This window comes from Eurosta solidaginis, chromosome 4, assembly GCF_040869045.1.
Source record: "Eurosta solidaginis isolate ZX-2024a chromosome 4, ASM4086904v1, whole genome shotgun sequence".
In the NCBI taxonomy this organism is placed as follows: domain Eukaryota; kingdom Metazoa; phylum Arthropoda; class Insecta; order Diptera; family Tephritidae; genus Eurosta; species Eurosta solidaginis.
Genome location: NC_090322.1, coordinates 178294622 through 178316779, shown reverse-complemented (window position 1 = coordinate 178316779; position 22158 = coordinate 178294622). Strand labels below are relative to the sequence as shown.

The following is a 22158-nucleotide window of genomic DNA, read 5'->3' as shown; positions in this document are numbered from 1 at the left end:
TGACAGTAATAACTGTAAAGTTAAGAGAGTTATGGCTTACGTATGATGACCATTTTTTTGCGGATATAACAGAATCAACAATTTGTGAAAGAAGTTGATTCAGCAGCTATTTGTAATGGATAAAAATTACCAGCAATTTCGGTTGAGCTGACCTGTAGTTCCGTTGATTTTACTAGCTTTCTTTCAATGTAAGCAGACCTAGGGTTATGACCGTCTACATATGAGCCACGAATACCGTAAGCTCTGAGAAGCTCTAAAATTTAGTCTATTTTGCGTTGGAAAATTTTAACAAAGGTTTTTTTACAAATAATTTTTTTTTTTAACATGGAATTAAGAAAGTGTATATATAATATTATGTATATGATTATCTATACAAAGAATATGTGGAAATTATTTAACATTATTTGTGTATGGGTTATTATATATGTATATACTTTTTATGTATGCATGTTTCATATGGACGCACAATCCCCCAATCATATTGTCAAAATTTATGCAGCGATTTTCTATGAAATGGAGCCAGGCACTTTCAAAATTATCTCATTAAAAACGTTCAGCAAGCGGTAGACTAAATTTTATTTTATTTTATTAGGTAGGTAAGGTACATTTATGGGTTGAAACTTCTATGATGTATTGTTTGAACCATTACGCGGCACGTTGTGATGTAAGTTCTTTATCCTGCTTGGATAGCCAGCGAAGCAGTATATTAAACTCCGCAAACCACCACCGTGGTTTCACTCAAGATTGGTGAGACGACATCAAAGCCGAAATCCTTCAACGTGGACCACTTTATGTAGAATACTTTCAAAAGGATAAAACCTAGCGACTGGACGGTTAAGGTATGATACGTATAAACTAGAATTTTGAAAGAAATCACGCTATGATACTCAAACTTTGCTATGAAGTTTCTAAGAATATATCAGCAAAATACCGAGCTAAAACCCATAAGTCTATGGATGCGTAGTTGTTTAAGTCACTCTCGCAGTCAGATATTTGGGGGTCCGACAAGAAAGGCAAACCACGCCAACAATTGCGGAATCAGCCTGCTGAATATAGCGTATGAGGTTGTATCTAGGGTAATGTGCAAAATTCTGAAGCCCATAGTCAACAAACTAATCGGACTTTATCAGTGCGTCTTCAGACCTAGTAAATCTACTATCAACCAGATCTTCACGATGCGTTAGATACTAGAGAAGACTCACGATAAAAGAATCGACACTCACCATCTTTTCGTCGGCTTCAAAGCAGCATTTGACAGCGCGAAAAGAAGTTGGTTGTATGCTACTAAGTCTGAATTTAAGTTCCCTGCGAAGTTGATAAAGCTCTGCCAACTGACGTTGAGCAACACCACCAGCTCAGTAAGGATTGGAAAGGACCTCTCCGAGGCATTCGAAGCCAAACGAAGCGATTTCTTTAACATGATGCTGGAGAAGATAATTCTAGCAGCAGAACAAACCCGTACAATCTATTATAAGAGCGTTCAATTACTGGCGTATGCTGATGATATTGATAGAACTGGTCTGACCAAACACACCTTCACGAGGATTACATAAAGAAGCAAAAAAGTGGTTCTTGCGGTAGATGAGGACAAGACGAAGTAATTGCAGTCACCCAAGAAAGAATCGGTGCATTCGTGCTTTGACAGCCACGTCACTGCTGACGAACTTAAATTCGAGACTGTGAAGGATTTCGTTTATTTGGGAACCAACATTCATAGCAAAAAAATCACAGCTTAGAAATGGACTGTGTAGGCAATTTAACATTAAAGTTTTCTGTCGACGGAAAATCATCGCTCATCATACCTGTCCTGATGTATGGCTCGGAATTATGGACGGTGTCGAGAGAAGATGAGACGGCTCTTGGATAGTTCAAGAGAAAAGTCCTCCGGAAGGTTTATGGTCCTGTCCGTAATCCCGTCGACGAGTATCGAACGAGCTATAACGATGAGCTGTATGAAATTTACGCTGATATGAGGATAGTGCTGCGAATAAAAACCCAAAGTCTTAGCTTGCTAGGTCATGTTATGGTAATTGACGAAGACGCTCCGGCCAAGAAAGTATTTCTGTCGACATCGCTGTTTGGAAGCAGAGGAAGGGGGCGCTGTCCACTGAGTTGGGAGAGCTAGATGGAGGAAGAATTGACCTCCCTTGGTGCTCCCAATTGGCATCAGTTATCGCGAAAAATGGATAGTTGGCGTGACTTGTTACCAAACGGCCAAAATTGCTTAGGCCGATAAGAACCAATTAATAATGATGATTCCTGTCAGCAACAGGTGGATCATAGAGTCAGTCATAGCTCTACAGTCAGCAATAATGGTGAACCTCATCAAGTGCCTTCCATCAGTTTCTATTAACAGTTGAGTGGAATTTCAAGCAGTCACATAACAGATCTCGCCCGGCTTTATTTTTCATAATTGGACTCTGCAATAAATTTCTAATTTTTGGGACAATAGTTTAAACTATATAAGCTGAATTGATGTATGAATGTGAAGCCTACTTACATACGATTTCTAAATTTTAGTAAAAAAAATCTTTGAATCCATAGATTGCGCAGTTTTACTATTTATAGGATTTCGATGGTGCGTCGCTCTATTTCATGGAAATTACTGTATATGAAATGAGTAAGTAGGTAGAAGTTTTTATTTACGTAATAGGAATCAGGACACCATTCAATGCATTTTTGTCACATTTCTTTATTAATTATGGAATATAAAATTAAGTGTTTTAAGAAGCATTTCATAAGCATGGAACAAAGCAGAATCTAATCATAAAAAAAAGTTGATTGTTCATTAATTGTATTTAGCATTAGTAGTGAATAAACGGACAAAGGGGGAATTTATTATTCAAAAAAACCATCGAATAAATTTATGTTGCTGGCATATACATAGCACATACGTTTGTATAAGAAATTAACAGTAAGTAGACAGATCTGTTGATATGACGTATCAGCCAAAAGGTTAAGTATATACTAAATGGCTTACGTATCTAGCATGGTTGTAAGCATACATTTACGTAAGTTAGAAATATTAGTAGGAAATATTAAGTTGAAAAGAAGAATGTATTTGTATATACTTATGTATATATAAAATGAATATTTGTAACTGTTTAATGGGCCAAAATGTTGGTGTTTATATACTGAGTTGGAGCTTTGGCGGCGGTAATTAGAAGGCAAAATTTAAAATTTCCTTTTCTCTCCTAGTGTTTCGATGCTACCGTATCTTCTTCAGGGAGTCTAGTTTTTATTAAAAAATAGAATAGCTAGATAACAATAATACACATAACAAGCAATAATTTCAGAATTTTTTACACTTACTTGTTGTATGTTAGGTGTAATATTGTTTACTAGTTGTTTTCTATTCAAACAAAAACAAGACTCCCTCAAGAAGAGGCAAAAGCGTCGAAACGCGTAGCAGGAAAACGAAAATTTTAAGTTTTCCTAATAATTACCGGCTGCCACTCCGCTCCAACTCAGTATATGAATTTTAAAAATTTTTTTAAAAGGAGTTAAGTCAAAAAAGGAATACATGTATACACACAGGCTTGACTAAGAAAATGCATATGTATGTAGCTCTAAATAGGTATAAAGTTTGAATATTTTTTTGGGATGTGCGTAAAGTAATGGTGTTTGAAAAGACGATTGAAAAATAATAATACCGGCTGATCGTCGGCTGTCGGACTGGGAACGCCTTCTTCGTCTTCTATGTGGCGTTTTCTCGGCTGATCATTTGAGAAGATTTTGCAGTTATGTTATAAATTGTAAATTGTTTAGGTAAGCAATTTGATTCAGTTAAGTTTTTTTTTTTTTGTTTTTTTTTAATGATATTCGGTTGTTTTTGATTTAAATTTATTATTGTTTTATTGATTTTGACGATGAATGTGATATTGTTTTTATATTTAAATTTGATTAAAGAACACACAAAACAATTTGCAATTAATTCAACGCTCAACTTATTCTAAATATTTAAGTTGGTTATAAATAAAAATAAATATTTGGTATTTCTAAATATAGTGTGGTCGCAAAAATATAGCATTTGAAGAAAAACCCGTTTTATATCGCAAATAAAATGCATGTTTGCAACGCTTGCACAAAAGTTTTGCTTTCTTTAAAAAAATTTATAAATTTATACTACACCCCTCCCTGCAGTTCCGCAGGCTTGCCACTAGGCATACGAATTTTCGTACCCGCGGCAGGGCTAGCCCCCATCTATACACATCCCTTTTAACATCGTAGTAGGGGTATGAGAATGTGCTTGTCGAATTGGGTATCTTGCTACCACTAGAACAACAAGGTGGCTTCTCTTAATTAGGTGAAATGTTTCAGGTATATTGCTAAGATATCAGTAATATCCTTGAATTTATGTAATTTTCTTGACCATTACAATGTCTGACATATTTTAATCGCAACATCTGTTTTTTCGTGGCTTAAGTATACTCATATTTCATCGAATATCGTCAAGCAAATTCTTTTTTCATTAGTGATTTTGGGCCAGAGTATAGTTTTTATTAATTTTTCCAAAAGGAGCTTTTTGGCCGATAAATAAAAAGACAAAAACTTTTGTTTTTTCTTATTCTCCTACGCGTTTCGATGTTTTTTATAACATCTTCATCAGGGAGTCTGGTTTATTCTAATAAAACATAAAACGAAAAAACAAACATTAAAAAGTTATTAATAACTAACATCAAGCATTAACATATTTTCCAACAGTTCACTTAAATTTAACATAATACAATAACATTTGAACTGCAATTTAGTCTTTAGACGTAACATTTAACATAAAACGTTTACCTTTAACATAAAATGTTTCCTTTTTACATGTAACCTTTATTAACAAAAACGCTCATTCAACAACATACATACATATATTTACAAACTAGCACAATTAAAATTTTCGACTGCGTCCATTGCCTCGTCCATTGCATTTGATGGCAGTTGTGTATGCGCCGTTTATATTATTTACGTCTTCTTTGAAGTTTACCGTCTTCTCTATTTTTTGTTGTATGCGTAACCCTTCGAGTGCTAGTCGCGTCCTCTCTCTCCTCTCTATATCTAAAATCTTAACATTATCGAAGTCCGCTGTATGGCATTTGCTGGTTAGTTGCTCAGCAATAGCAGTAGTCGTTTTCATATTTTTCGCATCTGATTTGTGCTCACTAATTCGGATGCCCAATGATCTCTTGAGATCTCTTGAGATCATTGGGCATCCGAATTAGTGAGCACAAATCAGATGCGAAAAATATGAAAACGAGATCTCAAGAGATCATTGGGCATCCGAATTAGTGAGCACAAATCAGATGCGAAAAATATGAAAACGACTACTGCTATTGCTGAGCACCTAACCAGCAAATGCCATACAGCGGACTTCGATAATCTTAAGATTTTAGATATAGAGAGTAGAGAGAGGACGCGACTAGCACTCGAAGGGTTACGCATACAACAAAAAATAGAGAAGACGGTAAACTTCAAAGAAGACGTAAATAATATAAACGGCGCATACACAACTGCCATCAAATGCAATGGACGAGGTAATGGACGCAGTCGAAAATTTTAATTGTGCTAGTTTGTACATATATGTATGTTGTTGAATGAACGTTTTTGTTAATAAATGTTACATGTAAAAATGAAACATTTTATGTTAAAGGTAAACGTTTTATGTTAAATTTTACGTCTAAAGACTAAATTGCAATTCAAATGTTATTGTATTATGTTAAATTTAAGTGAACTGTTGGAAAATATGTTATTGCTTGATGTTAGTTATTAATAACTTTTTAATGTTTGTTTTTTCGTTTTATGTTTTATTAGAATAAACCAGACTCCCTGATGAAGATGTTATAAAAAACATCGAAACGCGTAGGAGAATAAGAAAAAACAAAAGTTTTTGTCTTTTTATTTATAGGCCGAAAAGCTCCTTTTGGAAAAATTAATAAATTCTTTTTTCTTTTATTTTCGAAAACTTTTGAAAAAACCTATTTGAATTATATAACTGAAGCTATGCAAATCAATCTTTAGAACGTTTTTGAAAAAACAAGAGAAATTTGAATGAAAAGTCCGAGCTTTTTTTTCCAGTTAGCTTAATTTTTTTGAGTATGCAGTTTTGTAACCGAATAAATTTTAGTCTAAACAAGTAAGGAAGCCTAAGTTCGGGTGTAACCGAACATTACATACTCAGCTGAGAGCTTTGGAGACAAAATTAGGGAAAATCACCATGTAGGAAAATGAACCTAGAGTAACCTTGGAATGTGTTTGTATGACATGGGTATCAAATGGAAGGTATTAAAGAGTATTTTAAAAGGGAGTGGGCCTTAGTTCTATAGATGGACGCCTTTTCGAGATATCGCCATAGAGGTGGACCAGGGGTGAATCTAGAATTTCTTTGTACGATATGGGTATCAAATGAAAGGTGTTAATGAGTATTTTAAAAGGGAGTGGGCCTTAGTTCTATGGGTGGACGGCTTTTTGGAGATATCGCCATAAAGGTTGACCAGGGGCGACTCTAGAATGTGTTTGTACGATATGGGTATCAAATGAAAGGTGTTAATAAGTAGTTTAAAGGGAGTGGGCCTTAGTTCAATAGGTGGACGCCTTTTCGAAATATCGCCATAAAGGTTGACCAGGGGTGACTCTAGAATGTGTTTGTACGATATGGTTATCAAATGAAAGGTATTAATAGGTAGTTTAAAGGGAGTGGGCATTAGTTCTATAGGTGGACGCCTTTTCGAGATATCGCTATAAAGGTTGACCAGGGGTGACTCTAGAATGTGTTTGTACGATATGGGTATCAAATGAAAAGTGTTAATGAGTATTTTTAAAGGGAGTGGGCCTTAGTTCTATGGGTGGACGGCTTTTTCGAGATATCGCCATAAAGGTTGACCAGGGGCGACTCTAGAATGTGTTTGTACGATATGGGTATCAAATGAAAGGTGTTAATAAGTAGTTTAAAGGGAGTGGGCCTTAGTTCTATAGGTGGACACCTTTTCGAGATATCGCCATAAAGGTTGACCAGGGGTGACTCTAGAATGTGTTTGTACGATATGGTTATAAAATGAAAGGTGTTAATGAGTATTTTAACCAAAATGTGGCCAGGGTAACCCAGAACATCATCTGTCGGGTACCGCTAATTTATTTATATATGTAATACCACGAACAGTATTCCTGCCAAGATTCCAATGGGTTTTGCATTTGGCCCTGATTATTTTTTCATTTTCTTTTACTTAATATGGTAGGTGTCACACCCATTTTAAAAAGTCTTTTTCTAAAGTTATATTTTGCGTCCATAAACCAATCCAATTGTTTCATCCCTTTTTTCGTATTTGGTATAGAATTATGGCATTTTTTTCATTTTTCGTAATTTTCGATATCGAAAAAGTGTGCGTGGTCATAGTCGGATTTCGGCCATTTTTTATACCAAGATAAAGTGAGTTCAGATAAGTACGTGAACTACATTTAGTAAACATATATCGATTTTTGCTCAAGTTATCGTGTTATCGGCCGAGCGGAAGGACAGACGGTCGACTGTGTATAAAAACTGGGCGTGGCTTCAACCGATTCGCCAATTTTCACAGAAAACAGTTACCGTCATACAAACTATGCCCCTACCAAATTTCACAAGGATTGGTAGATTTTATTTCGACTTATGGCATTAAAACTAGTCTAGACAAATTAAATGAAAAAGGGCGTAGCCACGCCCATTTTGAAATTTTCTTTAATTTTTGTATTTTGTTGCACCATATCATTACTGGAGTTGAATGTTGACATAATTTACTTATACAGTGTAAAGATATTAAATTTTTTGTTAAAAAATTTTTTTTTTGAAGTGGGCGTGTTCGTCATCCGATTTCGCTAATTTTTATTTAGCACACATATAGTGATAGGAGTAACGTTCCTGCCAAATTTCATTATATCTTCAACGACTGCCAAATTATAGCTTGCAAAGCTTTTAAATTACCTTCTTTTAAAAGTGGGCGCTGCCACGCCCATTGTCCAAAATTTTATTAATTTTCTATTCTGCGTCATAAGGTTAACCCATTACCAATTTGTATCGCTTTATCCGTGGTTGGTAATGAATTATCGCATTTTTTCCGTTTTTCGAAATTTTAGATATAGCAAAAGTGGGCGTGGTTATAGTCCAATTTCGTTCATTTTAAATAGCGATCTGATATGAGTGCCCAGGAACCTACGTACCAAATTTCATCATGATATCTCAAAATTCACTCAAGTTATCGTGTTTACGGACGGACGGACGGACGGACATGGCTAAATGAATTTCTTTTTTCGTCCAGATCATTTTGGTATATAGAAGTCTATACCTATCTCGATTAGTTATGCCGTTACGGATTACCGTTATGCGAACGAAATTAATATACTCTGTGATCTTTGCTAAGCTGAGTATAAAAAGTTCAAGTTATGAGTCTCTCAAAATTCATATTGTGTGTACTTGAAGCTTATTACCCTTCCTCTTTCTTTGGGTATTTACAGCGATTTAAAAGCTTATTCTATACTATACGTGGCTTTGTTTAGTGAACAGCCACACTAGATGGGTCTCCTAAGCATTATCTAAGCGAGGAGAGGCGTTTTCTTTCACGCGCAAACGAAACGTATACGCGTGTAAAAAAAAAAACACAGCTATTATAACAGAAGCCGTGAAAGCGACTCCGACATTCTGTACATCCCACCTGTAGACGTTGTGGCAGGGAATATAGCGGTAACAACAGAAATCTTCTAGTATTTTCCAATAGAACGGAGTTATTTGATAATATGGGTCCTGGTTATTGATATGGGTTCTCAGTTTGGCCATTAAATAAACCTCTGGTAGCAACATGTAAGACGGATTTGATTCACATATCTTTTCCACTGTTCACTCATGTAATAACATTTATGAACGAGTTTTTTTTTTAACCACAGTGCTCTCAAGAAAAAGCCCATTTTTAAGAGAAATATGCTGGATAAAATTATATAATCATAAATTACTCAAAATCTCAATAAGGTTGGAGAATTAGGTTGGAGATTAACTCGAGAACTATAAGTGTCAAAAAGTTTATTAAATTTTAGAGAATAATTGGAGAAAAGTGCTGGATAACAACTTGAGTACTAGAAGATTAGAGAGTATTTAGTGAATGATACTGAATATCAGCTTAAGAATTATGATTTGTTTAAAGGCTGAAGAAATATTAGTTCGATGTTTAATGGGATGTGTGTATATGGAGAAAAGCGAAAAAAGTTTTACCATTAAATATGCGCAAGAGATATTCACTGCTTAAAGTACAAGCGAAAACTAATTCACTGCTTGCTAATTACATTCAACACGGCGTCTACAGACCACAACCAGAATGAAGCAAAGCTTGACGACAACCGTAGCCAAGTATTGGCTACTTGAATACTTTGAACGCTGTAGACACAAATATAAATTATAGCAAACCGTAGCGAAAAATTTAGAAACAAATTTCAATTATTTTTAAAAAATGCCGAAAATAATTATTTTAGCTTTTATTATCTGTCATTTACTTTTATTTTAGTTTTATTGACAAAACAAAAAGGACACCACTCACTGTCGCTACACAAAAATAAAATTAGAATTAATCTGTCTACAACGGCTTTAGTGATTGAATGTCGGTGCTGTTCTGTCGCGCCATTAATAACGTCCCTCATAAGAAAATGTGTAAAAATAATTTGACAGATGTCGCTTTGTAGCCGCCGTCTTGAACTTAATCAGATATTAGGTCAACTTTGCTATATCTGCGGAAAATTTAAAAATATGTGCATATCCATAAAAGAGCAGTTTTTTTCTTCAAATCATAAAATTTACTATACAACTTTTGGCATTCCAAAATTTAATATTCAAAATATTTTGCTATGGTCATTTATGTTAAACATATGTACATCCATATCAATTCGAATCACAAAAGATATACCTACAAAATTAAGTTTTTGTAACTTCAACAGTGAAAATATTAACCTTTACCGTTACAAAAAAAAATATATATACATATAAATTATTAGAACTCCTAAACGTTACATATAAATAACATAAATAAAATCAACATGTATGGTGTTGAATTTTTTAGGACATTTAATTATACAAATATTTTTTATTATTATTTTTTTTAAACCAACAACTTTATAAGCGGAAATGTTATAAGGATTTGGAATTATTAACGTTTAACTAAAAGATGCATATTTGTATTTATATACCTCCTTCCAATTCTGCATATATTTTTAAAACGTGTTTTTAAACATAATTCACATACAAACAAGTGAGAAGAAATGATTGGCATTATAAACTTATCAATAAGAGTACAGCTGCTTTTACATATATAAAAACTTCTTGTGTTTATTTATAGAAAAAATCTAAATTTATATAACCTAGTGCATCAGTACATATATGTCTATATTTACATATATATATATATATATACTAAATTTGTGTGTCTTTATATCTTTGCAAATATAATTTGGCTTTGTTTTGTTTTAATTATTTTATTATATAGGCTAATATTTGTTACCCAGGGATAGAAGAAGTACCTACACTTACAGTGATGGGCAAACGTCAGTTGGTGACTTAATATAAGGAAACTAAGTATCATGTGCAGATGTTGGCTGACATTGTGCTCTTCAAATATCAAGTAAAAAGTTAAAAAAATTTACTGAAACAGTAGATACTTCGTTTAATAAAACTCTTTAAATAAACCTAAAAGAGAATTCTCGATGTGTGAAACGATGAAGTGGAAAAAAACTTGCATATACATATGTATTCGAGTAAATTTTACATTGAAATTTGTTTTCAAAAACAAGAATGCCCCCGCTGTTGTGTTGTTTGAAGATTTCTTGATATCGCCCATGGGTTGAAGTTAAACCCCAACAGAGTTTACTTTAACAGAAACAAATCGTTCCCAGCTTTTGGAGAAGAGCTTCGTCGGCTTCTTTTCAGTAACAACCGATAGAGACAACTTATTTTTTTATCTTTTTATATTATTATATATATGTTATTGATAGGGAATCATTATCGTCGAGTGTTCGATTTATTATCAGCTTGTCATCGTCTTCTTATCGGCTTGTTATCGAAGGGTTACACATATGTCATCGATTTTATATTGAAGTTTTATAGGTATCTGTTTTTTAATAACATGAGTTGTCATTAACTAATCGTTAACCTGCCGATAACAAATTGGTACCCTGCAAAAGTTGTTGGATTACGTGTTCCATTTTCTTCATGTTGGAGTACTCTAACAATACTCCTTTGCAATGCGTTTGTGGACCACCATCAGCCGATCATTGCTCGTTTTTTAACGACCGTCATCACGACAGGATGACGATCGAACAGAGTTGCCAAAACTAAAATATTGCATACAAATAACTGATAATAAAATTTTACTATGGCAAATCTGATAAAATGCGAACTGGTTTTATGTATACATACTATAGTTTAGAGAAATATTAGTTTCTTTATTCACGCAAATGCTAAATAACATAAGAATATTCGTAGTAGAAAATATAAAAGTTGTATTGCCCCTCTTCATTTACTTTCATTTTAAATTAAATTCACTCCGATAATTCTTTCCGACGCAATTCCTCTTTAGTACTTTGGCATATGTTCCTCTGTGGGTGCTCCATGGAGTACAACAGTGAAAGTACTTTGGAAAGTACTCTCACGTATGTACTCTATGGAATACTCACAAACAAAGCGGCATCGCAATGTTAATTGGAACACATTTTTTGTATGAATACAGATTAGTTTTGGAACACTCCTATACTCCCAAAGGAGTATTCCTTACATTATTTATGGAGTACTCGCGTTTTTTGAAGGGTAACACTCCAATAAGAAATCGATAACTATGGCACGCCGATAGCGATATCCCGATATCAAATAATTAGTATCCTAAAACATATTGATGCTACTTTTGTAACATATCAATAACTTTTCGGTACGTAAGCGATGACTTTTTGATATGGAGGAGTCACCCTGCAGGAGAAACCTTGTTCCAAATATCTAGAAATCGATCTAGTTAGTAAGCAGTCGTGGCAGCTCAACGTGGTGTAGAGAGTGAAGAAGGCTACGACGGTAGTTTATCCTCGTATTGGGTATATACAGCGATGGTAAAGCATTACCCCTAGTATGGTGTCCTTGTTTGGTTGACAGTCACCAAATATTAGAGGGGGCATGCAGGCAATCAATGCTTAACATTATGGCAACCTTGAAAACAACCCCGACGGCTGCTCTTTATGCCACTCTGCACATTCCACCTGTAGACCTGGTGGCAAATAACATAACGTTTAAAATTACTCAGTGTCTCGAGACAGCTTGAGCGTAGACCATGCGACCACAGTAGTATAGTATCACCAAATTAAAATTTTTGTAAGTTTTTATATAACAATTGAAATTGAAAAGCACAATTGTCACCATTTTCTACAAAAAAAAAAAAAAAAAAAAAAAAACAAAAACGAAAAAAATGTATTTCTAAAAAAATAAATTAAGTTTCCTTATTTCAAATTGAAACATATTTGTTGCATCTAAATGAAGTTTTAACGAAACTGTGCTAAAACTTCCTTTTTATTTACAAGAAATAATTTATAACATAATAAAAAAACCAAAATTTGCAAATAACGACCTGTCTGTGATGACGTCATCACTTCGAAATTGATGTGTATTGATCTTGATCCTTATATAATAGTTAACACGTAATTTTCGATTTTTCTTATTTATAATGTACGTAAGTATATTTATTTTGCAATACATACCTACATAAAAATGTGTTTATACATAAGTACTTTTATATATGCAATAGTAATTTGCATATTTTAATTTGTATGGTATGATATATATTAAAATTGAAATCGCAAAGACTTACCGGCATGCCAGAATCGATTTGTCCAAATCGCGTCGTACGCCATGACTCCAATATTAGAAGACCGGCGTACACTTTACCAACTGATAATTTACTTTTATTCAATTGGTCAATGGGTGGTACAAGCAAATCCAACATTTTTTTCGCTTGCAAAGGCCATATATTTGTTATGGTATCCCTAAGTTCGCTATCCGCTTGATCCATTTCCTCCGCTAAAAAAATATGATAAAAGTGTGTGAGAGTGAGTATGAGTGTTTTCAATCAAAAGAAAATCTATATATAATTATATTTTCCATCGTCTTTCAAGATAATGAAAAATACTTGTTTACCCTCCCTGACTACTTTCGTTTTCCGTGATAAATTTTCTCGCGGTTACTAGCAGATTTAAATTTGTTTTACAATTTCCGTTGTTTCAGTCATTGTTTACAGATAAGTTGTTGAAGTTCATATAAGAAGACAGCAAGAAAAAAAAACACACATTATTCTCTTTCGTTTATTGAGCGCTGAACAAGCCTAGTAGTAATATCGAAAGAGACTTCTATTTATTTGCGCATTTCAAAAAACATGCGTGCATATACCAGGCCTCGTGGCTCGTCAATCAACGACTAACCCACTACCACTATGAAAACTTCATTCTTACCAACACAACCACAGTTTAAATTGTGGCGACCACTGATATACAAAATTTGTGTGTATAAAGGCACAAGAATGAAAAGTGCATACTTTAGGCGTAAATTATTTCGTGTGGCTGTTGGTAAAAAACCCTCTACAGAAAACACATACGAACACTAAAAAACAGTTAGAACTAACCAAGAGCGAAATCATTGCAAATAGCAGAATAAATCGTAGTTAAAATCAAAATCCGGTAGTAGATTTCTTAAATATATATTTAAAGAAAACGTGTTATCAACGAAGTACCTGCTGTCATCAAGCAAAGAGTCGGCGCATTGCAATAATGCCACTGTTGGCAGCCGTAATTTCGAAATAATAAAATACTTCATTTATTTGGGAACCAGTATTAGCACAAACAACATCAGCTTTGAAATCTAGTGAAGGATCAATATTGCCAATAAATACTATGTACTTTGGAATTAGTACGTAATTGAAAAGTAAAGTGCTCTCTCGGCAAATGAAAATCACACTTTACAAGTCACTTATCGTGCCCGTCCTGCTATATGGTGCAGAAGCATGGACCATAACAACAACAGATCAGGCAGCTCTGTTAGGTTTCGAGAGAACATTTTTTCGAAAGATTTCAACGCGGTGGCGAAGTCACCCGATGAGCTGTACGAGCTTTACACACACATCAACATATTCCAACGAACTAAACATAGGGGCTACTCTGGCTAGGCCATGTTATGCGAATGAAAGATGATGCTTCGCCTAAGAAAGTATTTTAATCAGAACCTGCCTATGGAAGCAGAGGAAGGTGGTGTCGCCCCACTTCGCTGGAAGGACCAGGTGGAGCACGATTCTTCAATTTTTTTTAGAAAGTCTTAAAGAAATATTGCGAAAAGTTATAGTTTTTCTGTAAATCGCAGTATCCACAAGCCAAATAATTTTGACATTTCTTTATTTTCTCTGTTCTCTCTGTTGAGGCTTGCTTCCAGAGTTTCTGGGCAGTTTCATAACAACTTATCTTGATAATTCAATAAATGATCTAGGCTCAAATTTTTAATTTCAAATTATAACCAACAAAATTATGAATCGTTCTTTTAATTCGAAAATGGACAAGAGGATCAGTTGATAAAAACTTTAATAAATACACATAGATATGCATACATACATGCATTTTTCTTCAAATACTTACCAGTTCTCATTTTTATGCTCAGATTTTCACGTATTAACGCAAACAGCGTCGTTGTAAACTGTACACGCATTTCATCATCTAACGGCATATTCATACGTATCAGCTTCTTGTAGGCGAGGCGATTGGGACATTTGTTACCGAACCCCAACGGAGGATCCATATTTTTTAACATATCATACATTTCCGTATAATGTATTCTACCACTAAGATTTTGATTTCATAATTTCGTTTCGGGAAGATTTTACGTAATTTTCAAATTGTAATTTTTGTCGTTTTAACATTTTTGTTTATCGTAGAACATAAATATGAAAAAATAATGATTAATTTCTTGGAAAAACTCAATTAAGTTGTGATTAACACAACGACACAACGAGTACGACAAAATTATAAAAAAATTAAAAAATTGAGCAATAAGCTACTAAGGTTTAGCTGAAGCATATAGATGGGAGAGTTGAAGAAAACTTAAACGAAAAGCAATACATTTTTACAAAATACAACTACGAAGCGCAAAATAAACTTGCATATTATAAACAATATATTAAAAAAAAAAACATAAAAATATTTATACAAAATAATGACTAAAAATTTAAAAAGTAGATTAATTTTTTTTAGTAAAATAGGTGGAAGATTTTTATATGGGATATTCCATCCCATTTCGACCAATTTTGAACCCGACCCCTTTAGAATTGGCTGAAAGTCTTTCTTCTTTTTCTAGCTTACGAAAGACGTTTTTCAGAATTTTTTCAAATTTTTTCATCCAACTCAAAAAAAGTTATGAATTTAAAAAAAACACCGTTTTTGTTTTCAAAATGCTATAACTTTTTCAAAAATTGACCGTTTGGGATTTTTTTTTTTTTTAAATTTGTTTTTAAATGTACTTTTCGGAAAAAATACAAAAAAATTTTTAAAGTCTTTTTTTGTAATTTTTCAGTTTTTCGAGATTTTTCGAATTTCGCCATTTTTTTTCTCATAAAAAACTTCAATCAGTTCTGCAATCATCCCCACTAATCCCGGAGTGCGCCGATGATTTTTTTTTTATTTAATTGAAAAAAAAAACTTTAAAAATTTTTTGTATATTTTCCGAAAAGTACATTTAAAAACAAATTTTTTAAAAAAAAGATCCCAAACGGTCAATTTTTGAAAAAGTTATAGCATTTTGAAAACAAAAACGGTGTCCAACTCAAAATAAGTTATGAATTTAAAAAAAAAAACGGTGTTTTTTTCTAAATGCTATAACTTTTTCAAAAATTGTCCGTTTGGGATCTTTTTTTTTTTGTAATTTGTTTTTAAATGTACTTTTCGGAAAAAATACAAAAAAAATGTTTATAGTTTTTTTTTTTTCAATTAAATAAAAAAAAATCATCGGCCCACTCCGGGATTAATGGGGTGATTGCAGAATTGATTGAAGTTTTTTACGAGAAAAAAAAAATGGCGAAATTCGAAAAATCTCCAAAAACTGAAAAATTAAAAAGTACATTTAAAAACAAATTTAAAACAATTTTTGAAAAAGTTATAGCATTTTGAAAACAAAAACGGTGTTTTTTTAAAAATTCATAACTTTTTTTGAGTTGGATCAAAAAATTTGAAAAAATTCTGAAAAACGTCTTTCGTAAGCTAGAAAAAGAAGAAAAACTTTCAGCCAATTCTAAAGGGGTCGGGTTCAAAATTGGTCGAAATGGGATGGAATACCCCATATATATCATATAGGCTTTTCATTATTTGAATGTAATAGAGCGCATAATTTATTTGCTGGCTATTAAGATTATCTTTGAAAGCTATCTTAAGCGTATAATATCGCATAGCACAGCATCTAAAAGTATGTTAATGTGTAAGCAGTCCTGGAAAGAATGGGGATAAGGAGAAGAGGGCGTATGGCACTGAAAAAGCGAAATAGCTAGCTAGAAAGGGCGCATCCCTCAAAGCTTGCTTAGTAGACGTCCCAATCAGATGGGGCCAAATTAGGAGGAGACTAGAATTATACAAGCGCGAAAAGCGTGGACCCCAGCAAGGAGATCGTCGAAGATCAGGTTTAGGTCTTAAAACCTTAGACTATCAAGGTTTTGCTTATCATAAAAAAGAAAAGACTCATGACGGGTATTCTGATGGACACTGTCCTCTGGCGTCACATGCTTTTATTTAAGGCCTAGTCAGTGAGAGCAGATGGATTTGACAAGAGGACAGAGTAACTTTTGGTAACACTATGAACTCATTCAGTTTATGTGAGATACTTACGGACCGGCCAGCTCAACCTAACGGACCCTAATCAACATTAGAAAGTACATAGACTGACAGAGCTAAGCCAATAGTGGGGCATAGAGGCAAAACTTACTGCAAGTATACAAAAAATAGCAGGGATGGACTAAATCCTTTTGTTACATAACTAGTTTGTAACGTGTTCTGGGGTTTCTAAGAACAAAACGTACGAATGCGACCTTCGGTCATAAGAAAATTTTCCAGAAATTTGGTATATTCACCTTGTCAGCCAAATTTGGAGTTTTTTTACTTGAAAATTTATATTTTCTTTATGAATTTTTTTATGCCTACAGTGTAGGTAAATATAAATATATCTGGGATCACTAAGGATTAAAATAGCTTTATTACTATATTGATAAATGCCAGCCATTAAGCCGAAGCCCTTAATCCAAATTCATCAAATAAAGTTGGGAAATTAAGTCTTAAAGTTAATAGCGTTATATAAATTATAAAGCACAACATAATAAGCGAAGTAAATTTATATTACAAATTTAAAATAAGTGAATATGATAGCATGTTTCGTTCTTGAGCTTAATTTCTAGTTATGTTAATATTTTTAAGAATTACATTTTTTTATTCAATAAATGTTTATATTTTATTTAAAACAATTTTTATGTGCATTTATTAGGGTTGTGTCGGTTAGAGATTTTGCCCGACAATCTGTTTCCAGTAGTGGAATTCACTAAATTTTTAAACGATTTTCGTGATCGACATATCGACAAATCGTTAAATATAACGATTTTGGTATATAGTAACCACTTTTTATTGATAATAAATTATTATTAAATTATCAAAATCAAGTATCGACAATAAGGTCCAAAAAAAGTATATCTTATAGACTTTATATTTTATCCTTAAAGTGTTCAAATATTTTTTTCTCATTAACTTCAATATTTGTTCGGTTTAAATTTTTGAAAATCAATCTCCTGCTTTTATACTGATGTAGAGACAGATAACTCTGTCAACTCAACCGTATGAGTGCCCCTCTGCATGCTTTGTAATTTGTCTCTAAGTATTGCCTTTTTCGTTTTATTTTTATACACAACTAAGTGTTTTTAATCCAGATTGTTTGGAATATTTTCAGGCGCGTTCAACAAAACTTGATTACTAGCATATAATTTTTAACAGTTTCTTAAGTTCGTTTAATTTAAATTATTTGAATTGTATTTTATTTTATTAAATTTTATTTTATATAATTTTACTTATTCAATTTTCGGAAGTTTTTCTTTAAAAATTTTGGTATACAGATTTGTTCAATATGAAACAAATACGAACATATAATAATCATTTAATATAGATAGGAGCTTTTGTATAAGCCCTAAGTAAGATTTATTTACATGAAATAAATTAAATAAATGATAAATTGGTTAGAAAAATGATAATGGAAAATGTTTATGTAAAAACAAAGAAATTACGTTCAAGTTGTTATATCCAACACAATGGATACTAAAATATCGCCACTGGTCACTTTTTCAAAATTTCTTATACCCTATATCTGTATGAACCATATACCATATAAGTTTAGTCTAGGACAAATATCCATAAGGTTTGCACGATTTATAAAAACTTTTAAAAGGGGGTGAAAAGGGGGATTCTGGGAATATACATGACGAATACTGTTAGAGCAATAGTAAGTAATGCACCCGCATCCCCTTTTTCGAATATAAATAACCAACATTCAGTAAACATTTAGGCTTGAGTCACATTAAAACTCAAGTTGAAAATTAATGAACAAGTCTCAAGCGTTGTTTTTAAAACAAAGAGGGCATTTTTATATATGAAAAACTATCATATTCTCAACTTGCTCCCAAACGTGATTCACTTATTGATGTGTTATAAAATAACTCAGTCGCCTAGGCGCATGCCAGAAGCTTTCTAGGACCTATGACACTTGCTGTTTCTAGATATGATTGCTGCATCACTCTTTATAGTTGGAGTCTGAGCCTGGCAAGCGCAGGGCACGACCACAACACATGCCCAATTCTTCCTCCTCCAACCCGTACTTCGCACATGTGATATTACTGACAAGGCCTAATTTAAAAGCATGTGACGGCAGAGTACCTGTTATGAGCCTACAGTGTTTTCTTTTAATGATAAGAGTAACTTTGTTGGTCTAAGGTTGTAAAACCTACCCATGAAATCGACATTTTATAGCCCCGCGCTTGGGTCCACGGCCATGTATACTAGTTTCTTTAAAATATAATTTCCTCAATTTCATTTGTTCTTTTTCATACATACATATGTATGTAAGTACGTGTAATTACTAAAACATAAAATATTTGTTCCTAAAAGATGTATCTAGGAGATGTATAGGAGAAATATGCTGGATATAAATTTTAAAACCATGAATTTCTGTAAGGTTGGCGAATAATTGAAATGATGTTAGAGATCAACTTGAGAGACAAAGAAAAATGACGAATATCAACTTGAGAACAAGAAGGTTGGATAGTACAAGTATTTATATATATAATCTTCTAAATGTTTGCAGAAATATTGTTTAGATGTAAAATGGGTTTGATCCTTTCAAACTATTGTCTATCTCTGTGTTAAATTCGTCAAAATCCGTGCAGCTGCGTGATTGAGTCACAAAACGATTACAAAATTATTCAAAAGTAATTATTAACAGCGCGTTCAAGACCCTTCCTTTTCAGAAAAAACAAACAAAAAATAGCCAGTACACCAGTCAGTTTAAGTGGATAGTTTTGGGACATTAAATTAATCATTGTGTTGGACAACATATGTATACTCAAATCAATTAAAAACCAATGAACGTAAAAATGTTCAAGTGTTTAATATAATGAAAACAACAACAATTGATCTAAGAACATAATAACGAATTTTACGAAAAATAAAACTTAATCATGATACTGAAAAAAAAAAAATCAATTAGATACAACATCAATGTGAAAATATTTAATATACAAAACGTAAATGAAGTGACTTACAATGTTATAAGAAAGCACGCACAGAAAAAATAGATGGATGCACAATTAATATGTAACCAAACATGTAGATGCAGAAACGAACAAATGTGGATCTTTTTTTTAACTCATATTTTTTGTGATTTTAAATTTTGAACTATACAACATGAAAAAACGGAAAACACATAACATGAACTATTTTTTGTTTTTTTTTTTTTAATATGTAGTATATTAAATTGATAATTACGTCGCATTTGGATCATATTCCGCCCATATCCGAACGAACTCGTCCAAATGATGGGCACCCAATATACTGGAGTCTCTTGTTAGATAATCAAAATTATCCATAATAACGGCAACGAATAAATTCAACATGAGAAATGAGCAAAAGAATATAAACGATACAAAATATGCATATGCCAACGTTGAACCGCATGTTTCATCGCCCTTTTCGGCTTCTTCATCGCATGGCCTCCCCTTAAGGCACGCCAGCATAATGTTCGGCCACGCCTCGCCAGTTGCGCATCTATAAAGATTTTTCATAAATTATTAGTAGAAATAAAAAAAGAAACTATGAAAATTTTAAATGTACGTATATACATATACTTATATGTATATATTACAGACATTTATTATACTAGAACTAGCGTACTATTTTTTATATATGTCTATGTTTGTATATACATAGATATGCATGTGTTATTTGTAAGTTTTAGCATTTTCAAAACAAACTCAGTAAATATGTAATATATGTTTATTTTATGTATAATATAAGCGGCATCAATTCTAATTGAAAGCATGTGTATAAATTATGTATATAAATTATGTATATAAATAAATTTTGCATGAACCGATTACTACTACTTTTTTTTGTTTAATTTATAAAAAAGTCAGGAATAAATGTTTAGTTAAATTCGCAAAGGCCCTAACTAACAGATTTTCCGAAACTGCATTGTTTGCAGATTTTGGTATGATATAGTAAAAATATTAAAGAATTAGAACTGTTTACAACGGAGTTCTGTTGCTTTTAAAATGCGATTTCTGCATATAACTAGTGAGAATAAAAATACATTTTTTTTAGCTACTCTTGTAAAATTTTAAGTTTGTTGGTTAGGTCCTAATAGAGTAATTTATTCAAAACAAATCGAGATTTGTTTGCTATCGTTTGTAATTATCCCATTTTTGTTATACGAATGACGTATGACATAGTTTTCTTTCGTATATCATTCGATCCGTGATCGTCCGCCCCATACACTCAGAAAAAAATCGTTCTTAAACGACCGAAACAAGTTCAAAATTAAGAACATTCGTTGAAAAAAGTCTGCTAAGTAGTGCTGTGTGATCCTTCCGTGCTCATTTCAAGCACTACTTGGGCTTGATTTAAGACTTTTCGTTCTCACGCTTCGAGAACGATTTGTGGTCGATTTAACAGTTTTCTGTGTCAATTCAAGAACGATTTGTGCTTGATCATTGGTGAGAGTGGAAAGATAATTTTTTCAATTGGTACCCATTTATTTATTTTTTTTATTAGTAATAATTTTTTTGTCATTAATAAAAAATATTAATTATAAAAAACTATATTAAAATCCAAAAATTGAGAAAAATATGCATTTTTTCATATACATATTTCTCCTTTTGGGAAATTCTTCTTATTTGATGATGCAATCTGAATATATACTTAAAACATTTCATAACAAGTTTGGAATTACCTGTGCATATGTGCATGGAACTGGACGAAAAATTAGAGTTAAAAAAATAGAAGATAAAAAAATTGTTTTAAAAAACTTCAGAGTTTGACGGTGATCGAACTCGTGCCACACGATCGGAATCGCAACATCATAGCCGCTGGGCCACTACAACTGCTTGATAGCTAGCCAAATGTTGTATTTAACATTGTAGTGCACACGAATTGTACCACTTCTTTTTCTTGAACTTAATTTAAGAACATCTTTCTCATTAATAGATTAATAGAATATTTGTTCACATTTTAAGACCAGCCGTTCTCTTTTCAAGAAAATGGTGTCAGTTCGCGAACAAGGTTGTTGTTTTAAGAACAGGTCGTTCATTTTTCAAGAACAAAAAAGTAAGAACATGAAAAGCTTGAATTGAGTCCGGTGGTGCTGGATTTTAGAACGGCGTTTTTCTCCGAGTGTATATAAACCTAGCTCCAGAAGTTTTACCTTAATCAAAAACCAGAACATGATTGATAGTTTCACAATAATCGAACAAATTCATTTACGATGAAAAAAATGTCCTTTTCTTCTGTTAAATTTCGCACGCTTATAAAATTAAATTTATAGAGGTCTAGCTCAACCTTTCCAGCCTAAACAAAAAAACG

At 32.8% G+C, this 22158-nt stretch overlaps 1 protein-coding gene across 22 annotated transcripts in view; it reads right to left on the bottom strand.

Moving 5' to 3' along the window:
- cac (cacophony) overlaps positions 1-22158 on the bottom strand; it is a 503311-nt gene that overhangs the window by 58329 nt on the left and 422824 nt on the right. For 11 of the 22 annotated variants that reach the window (XM_067783979.1, XM_067783982.1, XM_067783980.1 and 8 more), the window contains 4 exons: positions 20068-20346; positions 14647-14849; positions 12840-13048; positions 3654-3716 (listed from right to left, as the gene is read on the bottom strand). In XM_067783979.1, the coding sequence (XP_067640080.1) occupies positions 3654-3716; positions 12840-13048; positions 14647-14849; positions 20068-20346 (754 nt within the window). Of the gene's footprint in view, positions 1-3653; positions 3717-10058; positions 10198-12839; positions 13049-14646; positions 14850-20067; positions 20347-22158 lie in introns of those variants that run through there. The other 11 variants (XM_067783991.1, XM_067783990.1, XM_067783998.1 and 8 more) reach the window with 2 other exon arrangements.